This window comes from Cnephaeus nilssonii (assembly GCF_951640355.1).
Source record: "Cnephaeus nilssonii genome assembly, chromosome: 7".
Taxonomy (NCBI): Eukaryota; Metazoa; Chordata; class Mammalia; order Chiroptera; family Vespertilionidae; genus Cnephaeus; species Cnephaeus nilssonii.
The window spans coordinates 60,860,011-60,877,123 of record NC_137078.1 but is presented as its reverse complement, the minus strand read 5'-3'; the positions used below and the strand labels follow the sequence as shown (position 1 = coordinate 60,877,123).

At 39.5% G+C, this 17,113-nt stretch overlaps 1 protein-coding gene across 5 annotated transcripts in view; it reads left to right on the top strand.

Annotated features, from left to right (window-relative positions):
* Positions 1–17,113, top strand: part of NFIA (nuclear factor I A) — a 366,953-nt gene that overhangs the window by 286,769 nt on the left and 63,071 nt on the right. For 3 of the 5 annotated variants that reach the window (XM_079776638.1, XM_079776639.1, XM_079776636.1), the window contains exons 7-8: positions 1,287–1,415; positions 4,013–4,066. In XM_079776638.1, the coding sequence (XP_079632764.1) occupies positions 1,287–1,415; positions 4,013–4,066 (183 nt within the window). The remainder of the gene's footprint in view (positions 1–1,286; positions 1,416–4,012; positions 4,067–17,113) is intronic. The other 2 variants (XM_079776640.1, XM_079776637.1) reach the window with 1 other exon arrangement.

Genomic DNA, 17,113 nt, shown 5'->3' with positions numbered 1-17,113 from the left:
CTTGGCACAGTGCGTGGTAGTTAGCATCTACTCAATAACAGCTACATGTTTATACCATTATTACCTTTATTATTTCTTTTTCCAGTTCACCCAAATAATTCTCTGGTTATAGGCAGAACACAACACATGTGGACATGCACAAATAAAATAAGATTAGGTTCTTTTGACAAAAGTGCAGACCAAGTTTGTGCTGCTAACTTAAGAGAGCCCAAATTGGTCCTGTAATGTGGATCCTAGGAATCGTTTTCTTATTTTTATATCCAAGGTTTCATTGTTTTAATTGGCACCCTACCAAACTGATAGATGCCTCCAGTTGTGTATGTTAGTGTGGTTGCTGAGAACATTACAAATCCAGTAATAATGAGGGACTATTTTCCTATTATTGTCTCCCTAAAACATTCCCTATGCTGGAAATGCTATGAAAAACCTTCAAAATTGTAGTAAAAATACTATTTTTAAAAACAAGCTTTTATTGTATTTTCTTAACATAAAAGTAATATATGTTCATCATGGAAAAAACAAGTAAGCAAAAAGAGGCAATGAAAATCACCCGAATCCAACACTCTGAGAGAACCACTGTTAAGTTCGGCCTGTTTTCTTTCTCTATACACAGAATGGTATTTTTAAGTGTCATCATGGTGTAACATCCTATTTTGTAATTGCTTTCCATGTCTTTATTCTATGTCACTGAACAAATATCTTTCCGTGTCATTACTCTTTTACAGTATTATTTGCATTTGGTTCTATCAAATGACAGTTGTTGGGCATTTAAGGTATTTTTTTACTTTTATCTTTTCTTTGTTTCTATTATAAATAATTTATTGAATGAGCAACTGAGTTGCTATTGTTGGAGGTTTTTAAATGTTAAAATAGCTAAATTATTTAGAGTCATTTAAAGTGCCTTTGGTGCGCGGTACCTGGGAAGATGAAATGATGGCAAGGAGGTCTTCTTGTGCTTCCATAGCCTCTTTATTGAAGGGTCCCAGAGGCAGCAGGGGACTTGCAACTTTCAGGAAACACTGGGAAAGTGGCACCCTGTAATTAGAGAAGATCAATGATGCCAAAATGGACTGTGATTTAGTAGAAGGTGAAATCATTATCTACAGACTTATCAGGGGACCATTTTGTCACCTGTTTGTCCCTGTGACAAATTCAAAGCAACTGAAAACAAATTTTTCATTCACCGGTAGATTTATTTTTTTAATTCTTTAAGTTTTATCTTTTAGGTTGCACAAGCTGTTGTTCCATGAATTACAGTGTGCTTATCAATCCATCCTTCTTGCCAGGAATGCCATCTCCAACAACACTGAAGAAGTCGGAGAAGTCTGGTTTCAGCAGCCCCTCCCCTTCGCAGACCTCCTCCCTGGGAACAGCATTCACACAGCACCACCGGCCTGTCATTACAGGACCCAGAGGTGAGCCACTCCACAGGCGGCCCTGGGTTTTGCTTAGATCATGGCCTTGGGGCCAGAGTAGCCAAATGAGAGACAATGGGACTCCCCCAGAATGCTCCTGAAGGCAGTGAGTGTTCCACTTTCTTATCATTGTGGACAGTTTTGGAGTGTTAGGGACCAGAGAGATTTGGCATCAGTCCCTTGATCATTAACCTAAGGCAAACAAGGGACCAAACCACTTTCTTTGCCAGTGTGATGTTGCAAAGTGGTGGGAGATCATTTTAATTGAAGCAAAATCAAATTCATTCTGTAAATTACACAAGAGTGGTGTGTGTGTGTGTGTGTTTGAGATGAGCAAGTACAGTTGACCCTTGAGCAATGCAGGATTTTTAAAAATCTGCATATAAACAGACCCACAGGGTTAAAACCTGAGTTGTTTAGAGGTCAACTGTATTTTCAATAAGCAATTGGGAATGGGCATATGTGGAGGGCCGACTTAAGTTATATGTGAGTTTTCGACTGTGTGGTGGGTTAGTGCCCCTAGGCCCGACTTTGTTCAAGGGTCAACAGTAATAGCTTCTTTTTCATTCTCACATCCCTGATGCTCCCCTTTCCTTGAAACATTTTGCATTGAGGTTGTCTGCATCACGGTGTTGACTGTTGACGAGCAGTCTTCATTCACTCCTTTTGAAGTGGTAGATAGTTGGTCTGGTTTTCATTGCAATGTTTTCATTATTTTTGTCTTGTGTGCTTTTAAGTTTATTATTAAAATGTGTCCACAAGAAATATGATTTGTATTTCACATTAAAGACAAGCTTTAAACCTCAAGAGAATGTCAGCAAGTCACTTAACTTGATCTTATTGCAAGACGAAAATATTTATTAGTTTGTTTATGAAACTCCCACAGTAGGAGTATGAATAATTGTAACCACATTTGCTTTCTTCCATCAGATTTTCGTTTAGGTAGGTCTGTGATCTGTCAGCTGGTATCATAAAACATCCTAGAAAGTAACGGTCTCTCATCTACTTTGACATATGCCTGGAAAAACTGATATTTCTTGCAATAATCTCACTGTTAGTCCCACAAATCTGAATTCTTTTATAAATAACCTGTTTGCATATCAGGGAAAGATGGCGGTGAGAGGGCTGCTCATGCACTCACACAGAAATCACACTGAAGGTAATAAATATTCTGACTGTTGTGCGAAGCAATTTCTAAATACACAGTTATGAAACTTACCTGCTCCATCTTTAAACATTTTGTTATAATTGAGAGAACTTTCTCAACTTACTATGCCACTTGTCTGTGTGTGTGATATAATCAGAGAGGGAATATGTATGTGTTTCCTAATTTTAAAATTTTGTACCTGAATTGGATTATGCAGTCCCCAAATTCAGAATGAGTTTCTTGAAATGGGGTAGTATCATGATATTATCCTCATATTCAGTATTCATTAAGCATCTAAACTGTGGTGGAAAATAAGAAATGTGAAGCCCTTTTAGTCAGAAAGACAAGGCATGTGATGTTTCTCATCTTTTTATTGTCAGGTTCACATATTCTAAATGCTAAATGAAAGTTCAAAGCAGAAATTTCTGCAGGAGCTCAGAGGAGGGGACTCTGGAGGTTCACCTGAGAGCCTGTTACTGGGAATTCAGTGGTTCCTGTCCTCATAGAGCGGACAGTCGAGTTCAGGAGACAGACACAAGAAAATAAACACGTAGAAGATGATATGGAATGTGCTGTTACTTACCACTTTGTATCTAATAAAAAGACTTCAAAGTGTAGATAACTCAAAGTCAAATCTTTTTTTAAAACATATTTTATTGATTTTTTACAGAGAGGAAGGGAGAGGGATAGAAAGCTAGAAACATCGACCAGCTGCCTCCTGCACACCCCCCACCGGGGATGTGCCCGCAATCAAGGCACATGCCCCTGACCAGAATCGAACCCGGGACCCTTCAGTCCGCAGGCCTACGCTCTATCCACTGAGCCAAAGCGGTTTTGGCTCAAAGTCAAATCTTAAAGGTTGCTTACGTGAATGGGGGGAATTCCAGGCAAAGAAAAGATTCATGATGTAGCCATGTAGTAAGGATTGGGAAGAACAATATGCTGGCAGCCTGGATAGCTGGGTATGCTGCCTCTTTGCTTTCCACTTACCTTCTGGATTTTTAATGTCCTCCCCAATAACATAAGGTCAATAATACTGCCGAATAAACTTTTCCTCCCAACCTCATATTCTCATGCAGAAATTACCATAAAATAATATTTCTAGAGACTCTTTGAAGAACATAAAGCAATGTGCATATATATCATCATTTATACAATAAATATTAAGAGCACCATCTATGAGTCTTGCTTTAAAACCACAGTTCTAGAAATTATTATAATAATTCTAGCATTTACTCATGGGTGTCATGATTGGGAGCTTCTTCATGCTAGACAGTCAAGCACATTTTCTCAAATGATCCACACCATGTTGAACCAGAGTAGACCTCTTTAGCCTACAAAATAATGAGTTTGGATCTCCAAGCATATTCATGAAATTGTTTTTTGAGGAAAAGAGAAAAATGCCTAGTTTAAGAATTATGGAATACCAAAGATTCTTTGTTTTCACCAGAATTCAAGATGGTTCCCAGCATCCTCGGTTCTCCTTTCTGGAATATCTGCTCAGGTACCCATTCTTATTGCACCCTGCCCCCCCTTAGTGGTCTGGTGAAGGGAATTGGAGTAGTTGAGATGAAACTCTTCAGTGGTATCTTTGTGTGTAGGAGTCATAGAGTCCAGATAGGCTAACATGAGACATTCTTGGGCTAAGATATTTTTAAAGGGTTGGTATTTAGCCTCTCATTATTTAAGAACTATTTGCTGCAGGTACTACAGTCTCTTCTATTCTTTTCTGAGCCAGTTGGAAAGCTAATGCTTGGGATGACATCACAACCAGGACTAAGAGTTGATGTTTCAGGAAGATGAGTACAGATTTAAGGAGGGAGAGTCTGACCGAGGAAACCAGGGTGGAATAAATGTGACATGTACATTAAGAAGAATTCAGCCTTACAAACTTACTTTCAAAGGGCTGGAAGAAGAGAAAGGTGTATCCTTTATCAGGGTCCTGAGGCAAGAGGTGGGGTGGAGTGGGGGACAGGTCTTTACTGCACTTTTGCTCAGAGTCACATGGTACATTCACCTTTGGATAGCACACAGGTTGCAAGTCCTCCACTGCCTTCCTTAAAATTAAGATATTAAAATTTATCATGGGACTACCTTGACTAGACAAATACCAGTTTGTAAGCAATAACTATGTAACATATCTCAATGATATTTTAACAGTGGCCCTATTTTTTACTGCAAACCTAAGCTGTATGTGGAAATCTGGTGGCCACCCTTTACAAAAGAAACCTCTCTTTGAAGATTGCAAAGCAAAGGCAGAAAAGTAGGGCCTTGATGGGAGGCAGCATAGCATAGTGGTCAAGCACAAAAGCTCAGAGGTCAGATGGGCTCGTGTTTGAATCCTGTGTCCACCACTTTTACCAACCTGCCACATTGCTCCTCTGAGCCAAAGGTTCCTCATCTATCAATTGGAGATTGCAATCTCTACTTCAGGATAATTGTGTTATCTGAAGAGTAGATGAAATCATGCATTTGTAGTCATTCACACTGTGCCTGAAAATAGAGTATGTACAGAAGTCATGTAAACAATTTCATCACTCGTTTTCATTCAGGCTTTGAAAATCTCATGCTGTCCATCCTGCCCTCGCCTGTCAACATTTTAGCCATCCCAAGACCAGCTCAAGTACTACTTTCCACATGAAACCTCCTCAGCTCCACCCAGGCTGCGATCATCTCACACTCCTTAAACTCCTGGGGCCTTTTGTGCCTGGCATTTCCTCCACTGACATTGTGTCTCACACAGTGGGTTTTATGCACAATATTTATTGAATAAATAAAAAGCAATCAAATGGCACACAAGTGGACACAGAAGCCATTCATCCCCTCCCTGAAACTGATAGGTTCTCATTGCTTCAGAGGAGCTAAGGGTGACACATGTCTAGTTTTTGGAGTACTTCTTTACAATGAATGTCCAAGATGGGGAGGAAGAACAATGGCCTTTCATCCAAAGAAGACTTTTGCAAGGTTATATAAGTAAAGCTTTGATATGCTATGAAAAAGCTATGCTTTAAAAAATATTTTGCTATTCTAATCACTTTCCTATTTTCATTGTTGTGAAGGTAGAGATGTGTGGTTTCTTAAAATGAATCTTTTCTCTGATAGTGGATTTTTTTGTGGCTTCAATAAATCATTTAACCTTCTGGCCTCAGTTTGGCCATCTGGATCACGGGGATAATACTTTGCAAGCTATGTAGTTAAAACTAGGTAAAGGGATTAAAGTATTTTGGAATGTCTTGGGGAGTAGGGAAGCTATTAACTTTCCATAAAGGCATTTGTATGTCATTTTACGTTATTACAATTACTGTGTACTTTAAGCTGAAAGTTTGGGCTTTTAAAGACTCTCTTTTACCAGTGCTTAAAATTTCAAACATAATAAAATATTTGATCATGAAAACTTATCTTATTCATGATACCTGGGGAAAAATCTTGTTCTTCCCTTTGCCTTTTCAAGAATTTAAAGTTTGCCTGATGATTTAAAGGATCTAACTCCTTTTGAGAATTATTTGGAGTAAACATCAGTGATATTTTAGAGTTTCTTGAAAGTTTTTCTTCTTAAAAGTTATGTTTTTGCCTGTCTTTGCTCTTTTCAAAAACAAGAAGATAATGAATGATCCTTAATTTAAATGCCCTGCCCTGAGTAGAGCAACTCTGTGCTTTAGGGATTTACTAGTAGAAGTGGGGAGGAACTTGCACTATGCACAGGGTAAAGCAGAGGTTGAAAGGAATTGGCAAATAAGCACTTACTGAGCTTCATCTAGAACCATAGAATTTCAGAGTAGTGGTCTGGAAATCTTCTGGTCTAATTCATTCCCTATATTAGCCAAGAATGTGTTTGGCTGCAAGTAAAAGAAAATTATAAATAAACAGGTCATATTTTTCTTATATAAAAACAAGTATGTGATTCAGGACTATGTTACGGTGGCAGTATAATTAATGCCATTGAGGACTGAGATTTCTTCTCTTAGCCATGCTTTAGTGGGTTGTTTTTATCCTCATGCTGTGAACTCATGGTTACAACATAGCCACTGGACTCCTGCCTTACACCTATATTTCAAGCAGAAAGATGGAACACAGCGAGAGCAAAAAAAGTGCCTACCAGCTCATTCTGCCACCTTGTATAAAATCTAATGCATCATGGTCAGAACTGTGCCACGTGATCACCTCTAGCTGCAAGGGAGGCTGGGAATCTAGATTGTTTTTCCGTGAGCATATTGCCACTCTATGAAATTTGGGCTTTATAAGTAGATAAATAGAAGAGCAGTATGATGGTTAGCAGTTAGCAAGTATTCCACATTGCTCTTACAGGTGAGAAATCTCAGCTGGCCAGAGCCACAACTAGAAATAAGTCTCCATTGCAGTGCCTTTTCTACCATATCAGTAGTTTCTACCTTTTTCTACCCTATTGGGAGAAATGAAATGTACTTATTTAAACAATTAGTTTGTTTTTACATTTTTTATTCGTCAAAGACAAAACATAGCCATTTAGATCATTTGAAAAGCATGACATAACCATGTTATTATACTGTTGTTGTTTTTTAAGTAGCAGCCATAAACAAATCACTTGACCTCTTTTTATTAGCCCCATGAATCCTTGCCTATTTGTAATGCAGGGTTTCTGTTAGGTGCAAGTCACTTCAGAAAACAATTTTTGAGGTCAGTTTGGCTTTTTTAAATATTTAAATTAGCTTGCAGACTCCAATTGCTGTCTAGGGACCCATTAATGTTTTCCACAAACATCTGTCCAGCACTTACAATATACAAGGTCTGTATTTCCTGCTAAATAGAGTAAACAGGGGAGCTTGGATTCTGGCCTCAGAGTGCTTACCTCCTGGTGAATGACAGGACAGGAAAACCAGCAGTTGTATTGTCATGATAGGAGAGCACAGGTTGCTGTCAGGGACAAGGGCATTCTGATAGAGAATGACTGTCATTTGACACTGTGGGAGTCCAAGCAGGCATAAGACTTAACCCCTATTCCAAAACAGAGTACTTTCTAATTATAAGCATGCAAAACAAAGCCACAGCAAACAAGTCATACCTTTAGATAACTAAGTAGTGAGGAATTAAAACATACAGAATGTGAGCATGAAGCTAAACCCCCACTTCTCTACACACACACACACACACACACACACACACATACACACACGGGAAGTTTAGAAGTAAAATTGCCCTAATTCTGAAAATATGGGTAAGATACACTAAGACAATATCCATATAAACCAAAGATTTATTGTGCAGCCTTTGAAGAATCATGCCAGGTTTTGTTTGGAGGGGTAGTCAAAAGTTTATATGCTCTGTAAACCTCTCTAAGTCCATGATTCTCATGGCCCAAACAAGGATCCTGCTCTTAGTGGTGACACATCGGAGGGTCTGCAGCTAACAGCATCTCCCAGCTGGGCCAAAAAAAAACAAACTGCAGAGAGTTATGAGATTGAAGATCACCTTCCAGGAAGTTGAGGTCACCAGGAAAGTTGGAGGAGTGTAGATTCATAGACAATAACAGAGGAGCAAGGAAGAAGAGGAAAAACAGTTATCACTGGATGGCAGGGCCCATTAGAGCAGGAACCACGTCTTTATTCTTTTCATATCCCTCAGCCTCTTGATGGGCATAAGGAAAGCACTCAATAAATATTCGGTGAATAAATGAATGAGTGCATGGATTTGATTGAAAGCAAACAGAGAAAAAGTGGGGAAATAATAGGGAAATCTTTTCATCCCCTATGTGAAATAATAATATTCAAGTGCATGTATTTTTAGCAGCATTGAGGGAGGTACAAAGCATGTTGGATAAGTACCCGATATATATTTGCTTGGCTTTAATTAAGAATTTCTATCTTGATAGGATTAAGAAAAATGCTGAGTTCAAAATGATTTGTTCCCTTTTTTGTAGAATATTTGCTGGGTATTATACATTTTTCTGTCCAAACTAAGGACCCTTCAGAAGAAATATTCCCTGGCACTTCATTGCTACCATAACTGCGGTACCTCTCCCTTGGCATAGGCTCCCATACCCAAGTGGTAAATTTGTTTAGCTTTCTTGTGCCCTATTGCAAACTTCTTTGCCTTTTAGGAGAGCCTTTACCTTAGTTGTAGAGCCTGCTGGTGCTCCTTTCAGTAGAGCTGAATCTAATTTGTCTCTCCTGGTTTAATGCAATTGAATCATCTCTGGAAAATGAGAAGCAATTAAGTACCTGTTGCTAACAAGGTGCTGAAACAATCTGCCAACAGACGCAAGGTGTTTATTTATTATTGGAGTACGTCATTTGAGAAAACACTATGTTGTCTTTCTATACAAAGAGTTGCCAGAATTGATTTTTAAATTCAGGCATCATAGTCCTAACAAGTACCACCTTTGAGGAGCATTGGAAAGAGAAGCAATGGGGCCTGTGAAATTGGTCAAGGTTAGCACAAGTGCCAGTGCCCAGCCTAGTGGGAAACACTGTCCATGGGATTTGAAGGAACTGGATAGTAAAGAGGAAAAGCAGCTTTTCAGCAAAGACCCTTTAAGTCTCCGTTCAGGAAATTATTAAATTTATTAGCCAGATACTTACAACCAACTATTACTGTCCAGCCAAATGAAAAAAAAAAAAAATACAAACACACACACACACACACACACACACACACACAATACCAGCAAATGTTTTACAACTAAACAAAAGTCAGGAAGCGTGTAATTAAAACTGTACCTTTATTGTATTGTAAAGAGTTTCACTGTGACATGGAAAATATTTAAAGGAGAAGGCTGTTTAGCTAATTTGTCTGCAAGTGAACTGCTTCGTGGAGAACTACCCTAAATTAACTGGAAGGCCACCCACCGAGCGAACCTCATAAAGGGCCATGACTGCTCAGCTTGGTTTTGTGTGACCGTTCAATAATTACTAGATAAATGTATAACTAAAAGCTCTATTACTCTAATAATTTGTACTGATATAGATGTGGAGGACACCCTGCTGGGTTAATTTGTCATCCCCACAGCAAACTTCTAAAGAGTGCTCTTCTGCAGTGGTATCATGTTAATATGTTGTCCCAAAGACAGGTTAGAGCAGTAAAACCCATTGGCGTCTTAATCCCTTAGAGAGGCACAATGCCCCCAGGGTGAGAGCCAGAGAGAATAGGGTGATTAACCATGTGGACCTACATTTAAACTCTTCTTGACAAAAGAAGCTGCTGTCCCTTGTAATCCTCTCTCTCTCTCTCTCTCTCTCTCTCACACACACACACACACACACACACACACACACACACACACACACCATAGACCCACCTATGCATACCCGATGAAGGCAGTGGTTCTGCACAAGGTTTCTTAGAAGTCCTCTTGTTGATAAGACTTTTGGATATCACTTGTACTACAAATCACATAATCAGATAAATCTCTAGAAATTCCTTTTTTTCTGATTTAGCTTCATAAATGTTGAGTCCATGTTTAGACTCAGTCTTTATTTTCCTTTTTTGGGGTAGAAAAAGTCCATCGTAGACTTGTATTCTCCTCTTTATGCAGAATGTTTTCTTCTATCACACACAGACACACAAAATTGCTGTTTTAAATATGAAGCTCACATTTAAGCTTCAGTGCAGGGTTTTCAACCTTTCCTATCGACAGAACCATAAATCATGTTAAAGTTAAGTGAATTACTGTAGCATGGAACTATAGCTTTAACAATGTTTATGTTGTATCAGCTTATCATCCATGTAGACAAAGGGGGGTAAACACTGATATCCGAAATGGGAATGTGCACTCCTATTAATGTGGTTGCAATAGCATAAGAGTCACCCATTTCTTGCTGCATCCTTTGTATTGTTGAAACTGGTGCATTTAACCACGTGCATGGAATGTTTTTAAAATGTCTATTTCTGCAGTAAATTTACATTTGTCATTTGCCATTTCTTCATATTGTCCCAGACAATTCCTTTTTCTTATGTGCAGACATCTGTGAGGAACATCAGCATTGCCAGGTTGTATGACAGTACTAAGGGACCTAGGCACAAAAAATCCTGAAAGGAAATAAACCATTTGACTCTGAAAAATAATTCAAAGGGTGCAGCAGAGTGTGGTGAAGGAGCATAGGCTGAGTAGAACTCAAGGGCTGGCCAGCCACTTGGGATCTATGGAAGCTTGTGCAAGGTCCCCTCTCCTGACCTTTGTTTTCCCACCTATTCAAACGAAGGCTTTACTGGGAGAAGGCAGTGAACTGACCTGTAGTAAGGGCTTGGTACATAGTAGGTATGTTACTAAATGTTAACTACCTATCAGATTGCCTGTCCTGTGTTACTAAATGTTCACTGTCAGATTCCCCTGTCCACATATCGTTAGTTGCTTTTTTGCATGTGGTTCTCTTGAAAGGATGCTCACTTCCTTTATTCCTCACTCCCCATCCCCAGTTTTCTCTTTCCACTTGGACTGGTGGGTCCAGAAGGAGTGTGTGCCTTTCCTCTCCTGGGGGAGCCACATATTCCTAGCGAGGGAGATGTGAGCCAGACGGGTTACCTTATCCCATCACTCTTGTTTGGCTAGTGATCAGGGGGATCTCCCCAGTGGGGCAAGTGGCCTGTCCCCCATGACAGGTATCCCTTTGGCCGTGGTGGAGACTTCTCTTGGCATGTCTTCGTTCAGGTATGGCTCTTGCTAAAGGGATAAGCACCTTTGTCGTTTACAAGGGTCTGCTCTTTATAATAATCAATTCAGCAAATAATTCTTGAGCACTTACCATCTGCCAAGCACGGTGCTGGGTCCTAATGAACAAACCAGATGACACAGTCCTGCCCCTCCAATCTAGCAGAATAGACAGACATTAAACAAATAATTATTACTATGATGAGATTAATGATTGGAGTGTGCAAGAAAGGGATAACAAAGCATAGGTATATAAAGGACTTGTGGAGATTTGGATTTATTTGGGTCAGTTTGTGTGGCTCCCTTCTATTGGCATGCAGTATGAATTTAGAAAACCTTGTCATCTTTGAGGGATTTTTCTAGGTCTTCTTGAATAAGAGTTGTTGAGTGGTTACGTACCCAGTAATGAACACACACTATGTTAATAAGGACTCTTTCAACTCTTTAAAACTCTTCTTGACAAAAGAAGCTGCTGTCCCTTGTAACTCACTCTCTCTCTCTCTCTCACACACACACACACACACACACACACACACACACACACACACACACACACCATAGACCCACCTATGCATACCCGATGAAGGCAGTGGTCTGCACAAGGTTTCTTAGAAGTCCTCTTGTTGGTGAAAGAAACCAAACCAAATTGCTTAATCATTCCTCCATTCCCTCAAAAGGACATCATAGATTGGTGCACGTAACTGAAAAGTCTAGGGGGTATGGCATCAAGTAGAGCTGAATCCAGATGCTCCGGTGATGCCTTCAGAAATCTGTGTATCTCTTTTTCTCTCACAGCCCTCCTGTCCTCTGTGTGAGCTCCCCAGTTAAGTTAAAGCTCCTGAGATTGTGGCACTAATGATGTGATCAGCTCCAGGTGCAATTCCTACCAATTTAACAATCCCAAGGAAAGAAAACAGCTTTCACAATAGACGGAGGAAAGATCCTACTCCTCAGTTCTTATGGCTCTGATCAGCTGGTTTGGGTCATTTGCTCACTTGAAAAACAATCCTTATGCTTAAAAGGTAATGGGGCTTATTGGTGTAGCCTCGGTTACATGCCCATATGTCAGCCAGGGGGTAGGGTTAAGTCTATCACAACCACACAGACTGAGGATGAGGGAAGGATAGTTACACAAAGAAACTATCAGAGCTCTATTTCCAGGGGAAAGGGCGAAGGACTGCTGGGCAGGCAAAACTAATAGCTGTCCACAGCAGGAGGTCAGAGCAAAGCTGTCCTGAGTGCTGGACAATGGGCTCAGCTCACACGCTAGCCAGGTGACAGATTTCTGCAGAGCACAGGTAAAATCCAGGCTGAGTCCGCACCATCGACCTCCATTTGTCTTACGTCATCACATTGCGTTGTATGACTCTGGTTACTTTTCATATATCTTCATTTATTCTAAAAAACAATTCTAAGAATGAGAAATAAACCAGGATCTAGCATACTGTCTGGAACATAGTAGATTCTCAACACATTCTTTTTAAGTGAGTGAGCCCACTATGTACTTGGCACCTACATACACTACTTCTAATCCTTAGAAGAAAATTTTTAATTTGTGCTGTTTTACCCAGTTTGCCACAAGCAATTGCAGGCTTGGAAATGTTAAGTAACTTTGCCAAATGAACATAGGGAATGAATGATTTCAAACCAAGAATAACTGAGCTCTAAACCCATTCAAGACATAATTTTCATTTTGCAGTAGAGAATGCTAAGGAGCATAGGAGGCTGACACAGAGCTAGTTGATACTCAACCTGGGATAAAAACTTGATCCCCTGTGTAAAGTACATCATGGAGAATATAGTCAGTAATCTGTATGTGTGTGTGTATATATATATATATATATATATATATATATATATATATATATATGGCTAATATGCTAAGTGTCTGTCTGGGTAATGACGTCACATAGCAACACCTGGCTTCCTCTCCCTAGTGACTAGCCTCCTTGCAGTTTCTTCAGCCCAGGAATACGACTTGCTTTATAGCCAGGTGGAAACACTTTACACTGTAACCAAATATCTGTGAAGCATTTTCTCGTGCTTTATCTCATTTGATCCTCACAGAAGTCCTGGAGTAGGTAGATAGGAGACTCAGTGGAATCCTATTTTCTTTTCATTAGCTGGAAAACGGAGATTTAGAAACTTGACCCAACTGAAAAGAAGTAAGAAATGGTGGACCTTGAAAATGACTTCAGGTTTTCTCACTGTGCAGAATATAGTCAAACACTGCTGCAGTTAAATATTTTACCTTTGTTCTCCCTGAATGATCTACAATAATAATCTGCTTCGTGTTGATATTTACTGCTGTGTTGCTGACAATTCGGGTGCTTCACTGGGCTGGAAAAAGTTTAGCTACATCAGAAAGCCGGTCTAATTAAGCAAGTTTATTCCATATATATAAAAGGCTAAGTTGACTCGTATATGCATAATACATATAAAGCTCTCGCTCGCGCCAATCGCACAGAGGTGTATTGATCTGTTATTATCAATCGTGAATTTGCTTGACACTTCTATTATAGAGAAAGGGCAAATAGTGATATTAAAATATTTCTTCTAATTAATTTTCTTTCAATGTGCACAAATTCGTGCACCAGGCCACTAGTATTGTAATAACTGTGTGATGCCAGGTGGGTACTATAACTTACATAGTGATATAAATGCCAAATCACTATGTTGTACACCTGAAACTAATATAATATTGTATGTCAACTGTAATTGGAAATTTAAATAAATGAAATTAAAATTTTAAAAAGGCGACTTGATCCCCTGATTTCAAACACTGGACTAATTTTCTCATCCTTCCTCCCCTCATGAGAAATCTACCAACAGAGGGAACAAACCCTTAAATCTTATGGGGTGAATCCAGGAATCTATTTCTAATTCAGGAGGATACTTTGAAAGTAACCTATGCATTAGCAATCTCATGATTCAGAAAGGGGGCTTACAGGGCAGTGTGAGCCTGAGGATTTGGTGGCGGGGAGTGCTGCAAGTCAGTCTGGCTTTGTGTGTTTGTCCCAGGGTTTTTGTTTGTTTATTTGCTTGTTTTTGCCTTTTTTGGTTTTTAATGTCAGCAAAGTATGCAAAGATCTCAGGTTCTAGCACTTGGCAATCCTCCAAGAGGCTGCAGTGCCTCCACAGGTTTCACTTGTGAAACTCCCCCGCAGGACTGCAGTCTGTGATCCAGTGCACTTCCCACAGGATTCCCTGCCTGGTTCTGCTGACCCTGTGATCACCCAATCTCTGGGGGTTGTTTTTTTTAATGTTTTGATTTGTTTTTTATTCTTCATCTCTTATCTCATAGTATAGCTTGCATATTGTGTAAAAGCTCAGGTTCCCTCCATGGAACTGGAGGCTTGTCAACTTTGCCTATTAAATAGTCACTATTCGTGTCTCCAGGAATCGCAGCTGCTGTGTGGAATTTGAACGCATTTCACATCAGCCACCATGGTGGCTTGGGCAATTAGTGCCTGAACATGGTCAATTCAGAGAGGAGGTCCTGTCAGGATCCAGAAGCTGGGATTCTCTCACACAGCTTGAACTAGCACCCTCGGGATTTTTAAACTCTAAATATTACAGCCCTCCTGAAACCAAGGTATCTTAGAGACTGAGTCTCATATATGCCCTAGAACTTAATATGCCAGAAACATTTTAAAAATAATTTCTTTTCATAGACACATGCTCCCTTGCTTCAGATTTTTTGGATTTTAGTGCTATTCCTATGCATCACTTGTACTGAATTATTGTCAGGTGTCATCCCAGAGACTGAGTTCTCTATGACACTGGAATGTGAAGCCAGGTGAGTTGAGCTTCAGTGGTTCAGCTCAGACTCCTCATTTTGCAGGTGATAAAACTGGAGGAGAGAGAGGTTGCCAACACTTATAAGCCAGATTGTGGCAGAAACAAAACTAAACCCAAGTCCTTTTGTCTAAGTAGAAAATGTTCCTAAAAAAGTACCCCAGATCTTCTAAAAAACTTTTTTAGCGTTCAATATGTATTATATCTCTGATAAGTAACTCCAAATAACTAACATGCTGGGCCTTTCAAGGGAAATGATGGCGATTTCCATTCTATCTGGATTTGGGGAGGCCATGCTCAGAATTGGGTTAGGTTGGAAGTATGCCAGGTAGCAGGGTCTACATGGTGAAAGGGTCAGTGTGGATGCTCAAGGGTTAGAGATTTATGTGAAAAATAGAGTCTATAAAGAAAGACAACCCCATAGTTCTACTTTTCTAGGTTAAGTGTCAGAGTCTAATATTAAGCAAAGGTAGGGATGCAAAATATATTTGGTCAAAAATAACCTATATTGTTCTATGACTGTTAGATCAAGGTTATTGCTATTGCTTTGGTTACACATTTTGTTATTTATGGAATTTTTTTCAAGACCCTCATGTCATAGCTGTACCAATAGTACATACTTTAATCAATATTTATGTTTTCATTTATCTAAAAGACAGGTAGGCAACAGGTACCTCCTACTCTTACTTACCATTTCTTTCCCCCTGTATGTTCTGCAATCAGAACAGGTCCTAGCATGTAGGAGCAAATTCCAATTTATTCATTTCCTATCCTCATCACTATCTATAATTGTATTACCAATAAAAGAAGCTATTTATTGATTATTTAACCATATAGTCAGGAACTATACCATATGCTTTACATACATTGTCTCATTTAATCCTCTTAATAAATCTGAGGCATTATTAGCTCCATTATTCAGATAGCAAAACTGAGTCATAGAGATGTTCAGAAACTTGAAGCATAGCTGGTAGGTAAATGATAGAGCTAGAATTTAACCAAGTCTATCTGACTCCAAAGTCTATGTCCTCATATTATACCACTCTGCCTTTCTGACTCATATGTTTAACTTGAAATGATACACACACACACGCACACACACACAGGTATGGGAAACCAGCACAGACCAAGGCATGTTAAATAACCATGAAGAGGGATAATCAAAGAGCTACAGTGATGGGGAAATGGGTGAAGGTAGTCAAAAGTTACAAACGCCCAATAAAGACAAAAGAAAAGTGGCCATGGGTAGTCAGTGGAGATACAGAAAGCAAGCAGATTGCCTTGGGAAGCTTCAAAAACGTGAGGCTGTAGGGATGACACAGAATGGCAGGCAAGAGGGGGAAGGAGCAGTGATTGTCAGGTGCTCACTCACAAGCAGTGCCTGGCAGGTGTCTGGAAAGAGAACAGGAATTAGTGGGTCTGCACCAGGGGCCAGCAAATCGGCCCACAAGTCAAATCCCATTCCCTGCCTGTTTTTGAAAATAAATTTTATTGGAATACAGTCACATTCACTTGCTTATGTAAAATCTATGGCTGCTTCTGTACTATAGAAGCAAGTTGAGTAATTGTAACCAATACCATGAGGCCTGCAAAGCCTAAACTATTTACTCTCTGGCCTTTACAGAAAATGTTTGCCAGCCCTGGTATAGACCATAAGCCAGGGTATTTGAGCAAGAAAGGCCTTTAAGTAGCTCAAATTGATCTTAATAAAAATTTTAAAAGACCTTGCTGTGTGCCTCTCTCTCTCTCTGTGTTTTCTCAAAAGACATTGTAATTTGATCTCCACCCTTAATGCAAATGGAATAGAATATATCAACCATCTTGGAAATCTATTGTAGCATAAAGTTACTTTGCCTGGTAGCAATAATATAAAAATACTGGTATTTTCCAAGTCATGGTGCAATGTCACATATTTCCCTCATTTGACACAGCCAGGTCCTTTCACATGCATCTCGGTGATGTTAACTGTGTGTTCTGTATGTTTTGAAAGCCTTCGCTTGCATAGAGTCAAAGGTTTATTATGTAGAAAAGGTTCCACCTCCTGAGGTTTTGAAACCCATTGCCACTTCCTCTTTCCTTGTCTCTCTGTTAAAATAAATCCCATAACTTCAAACTTCTAGGCTTTCATACGTG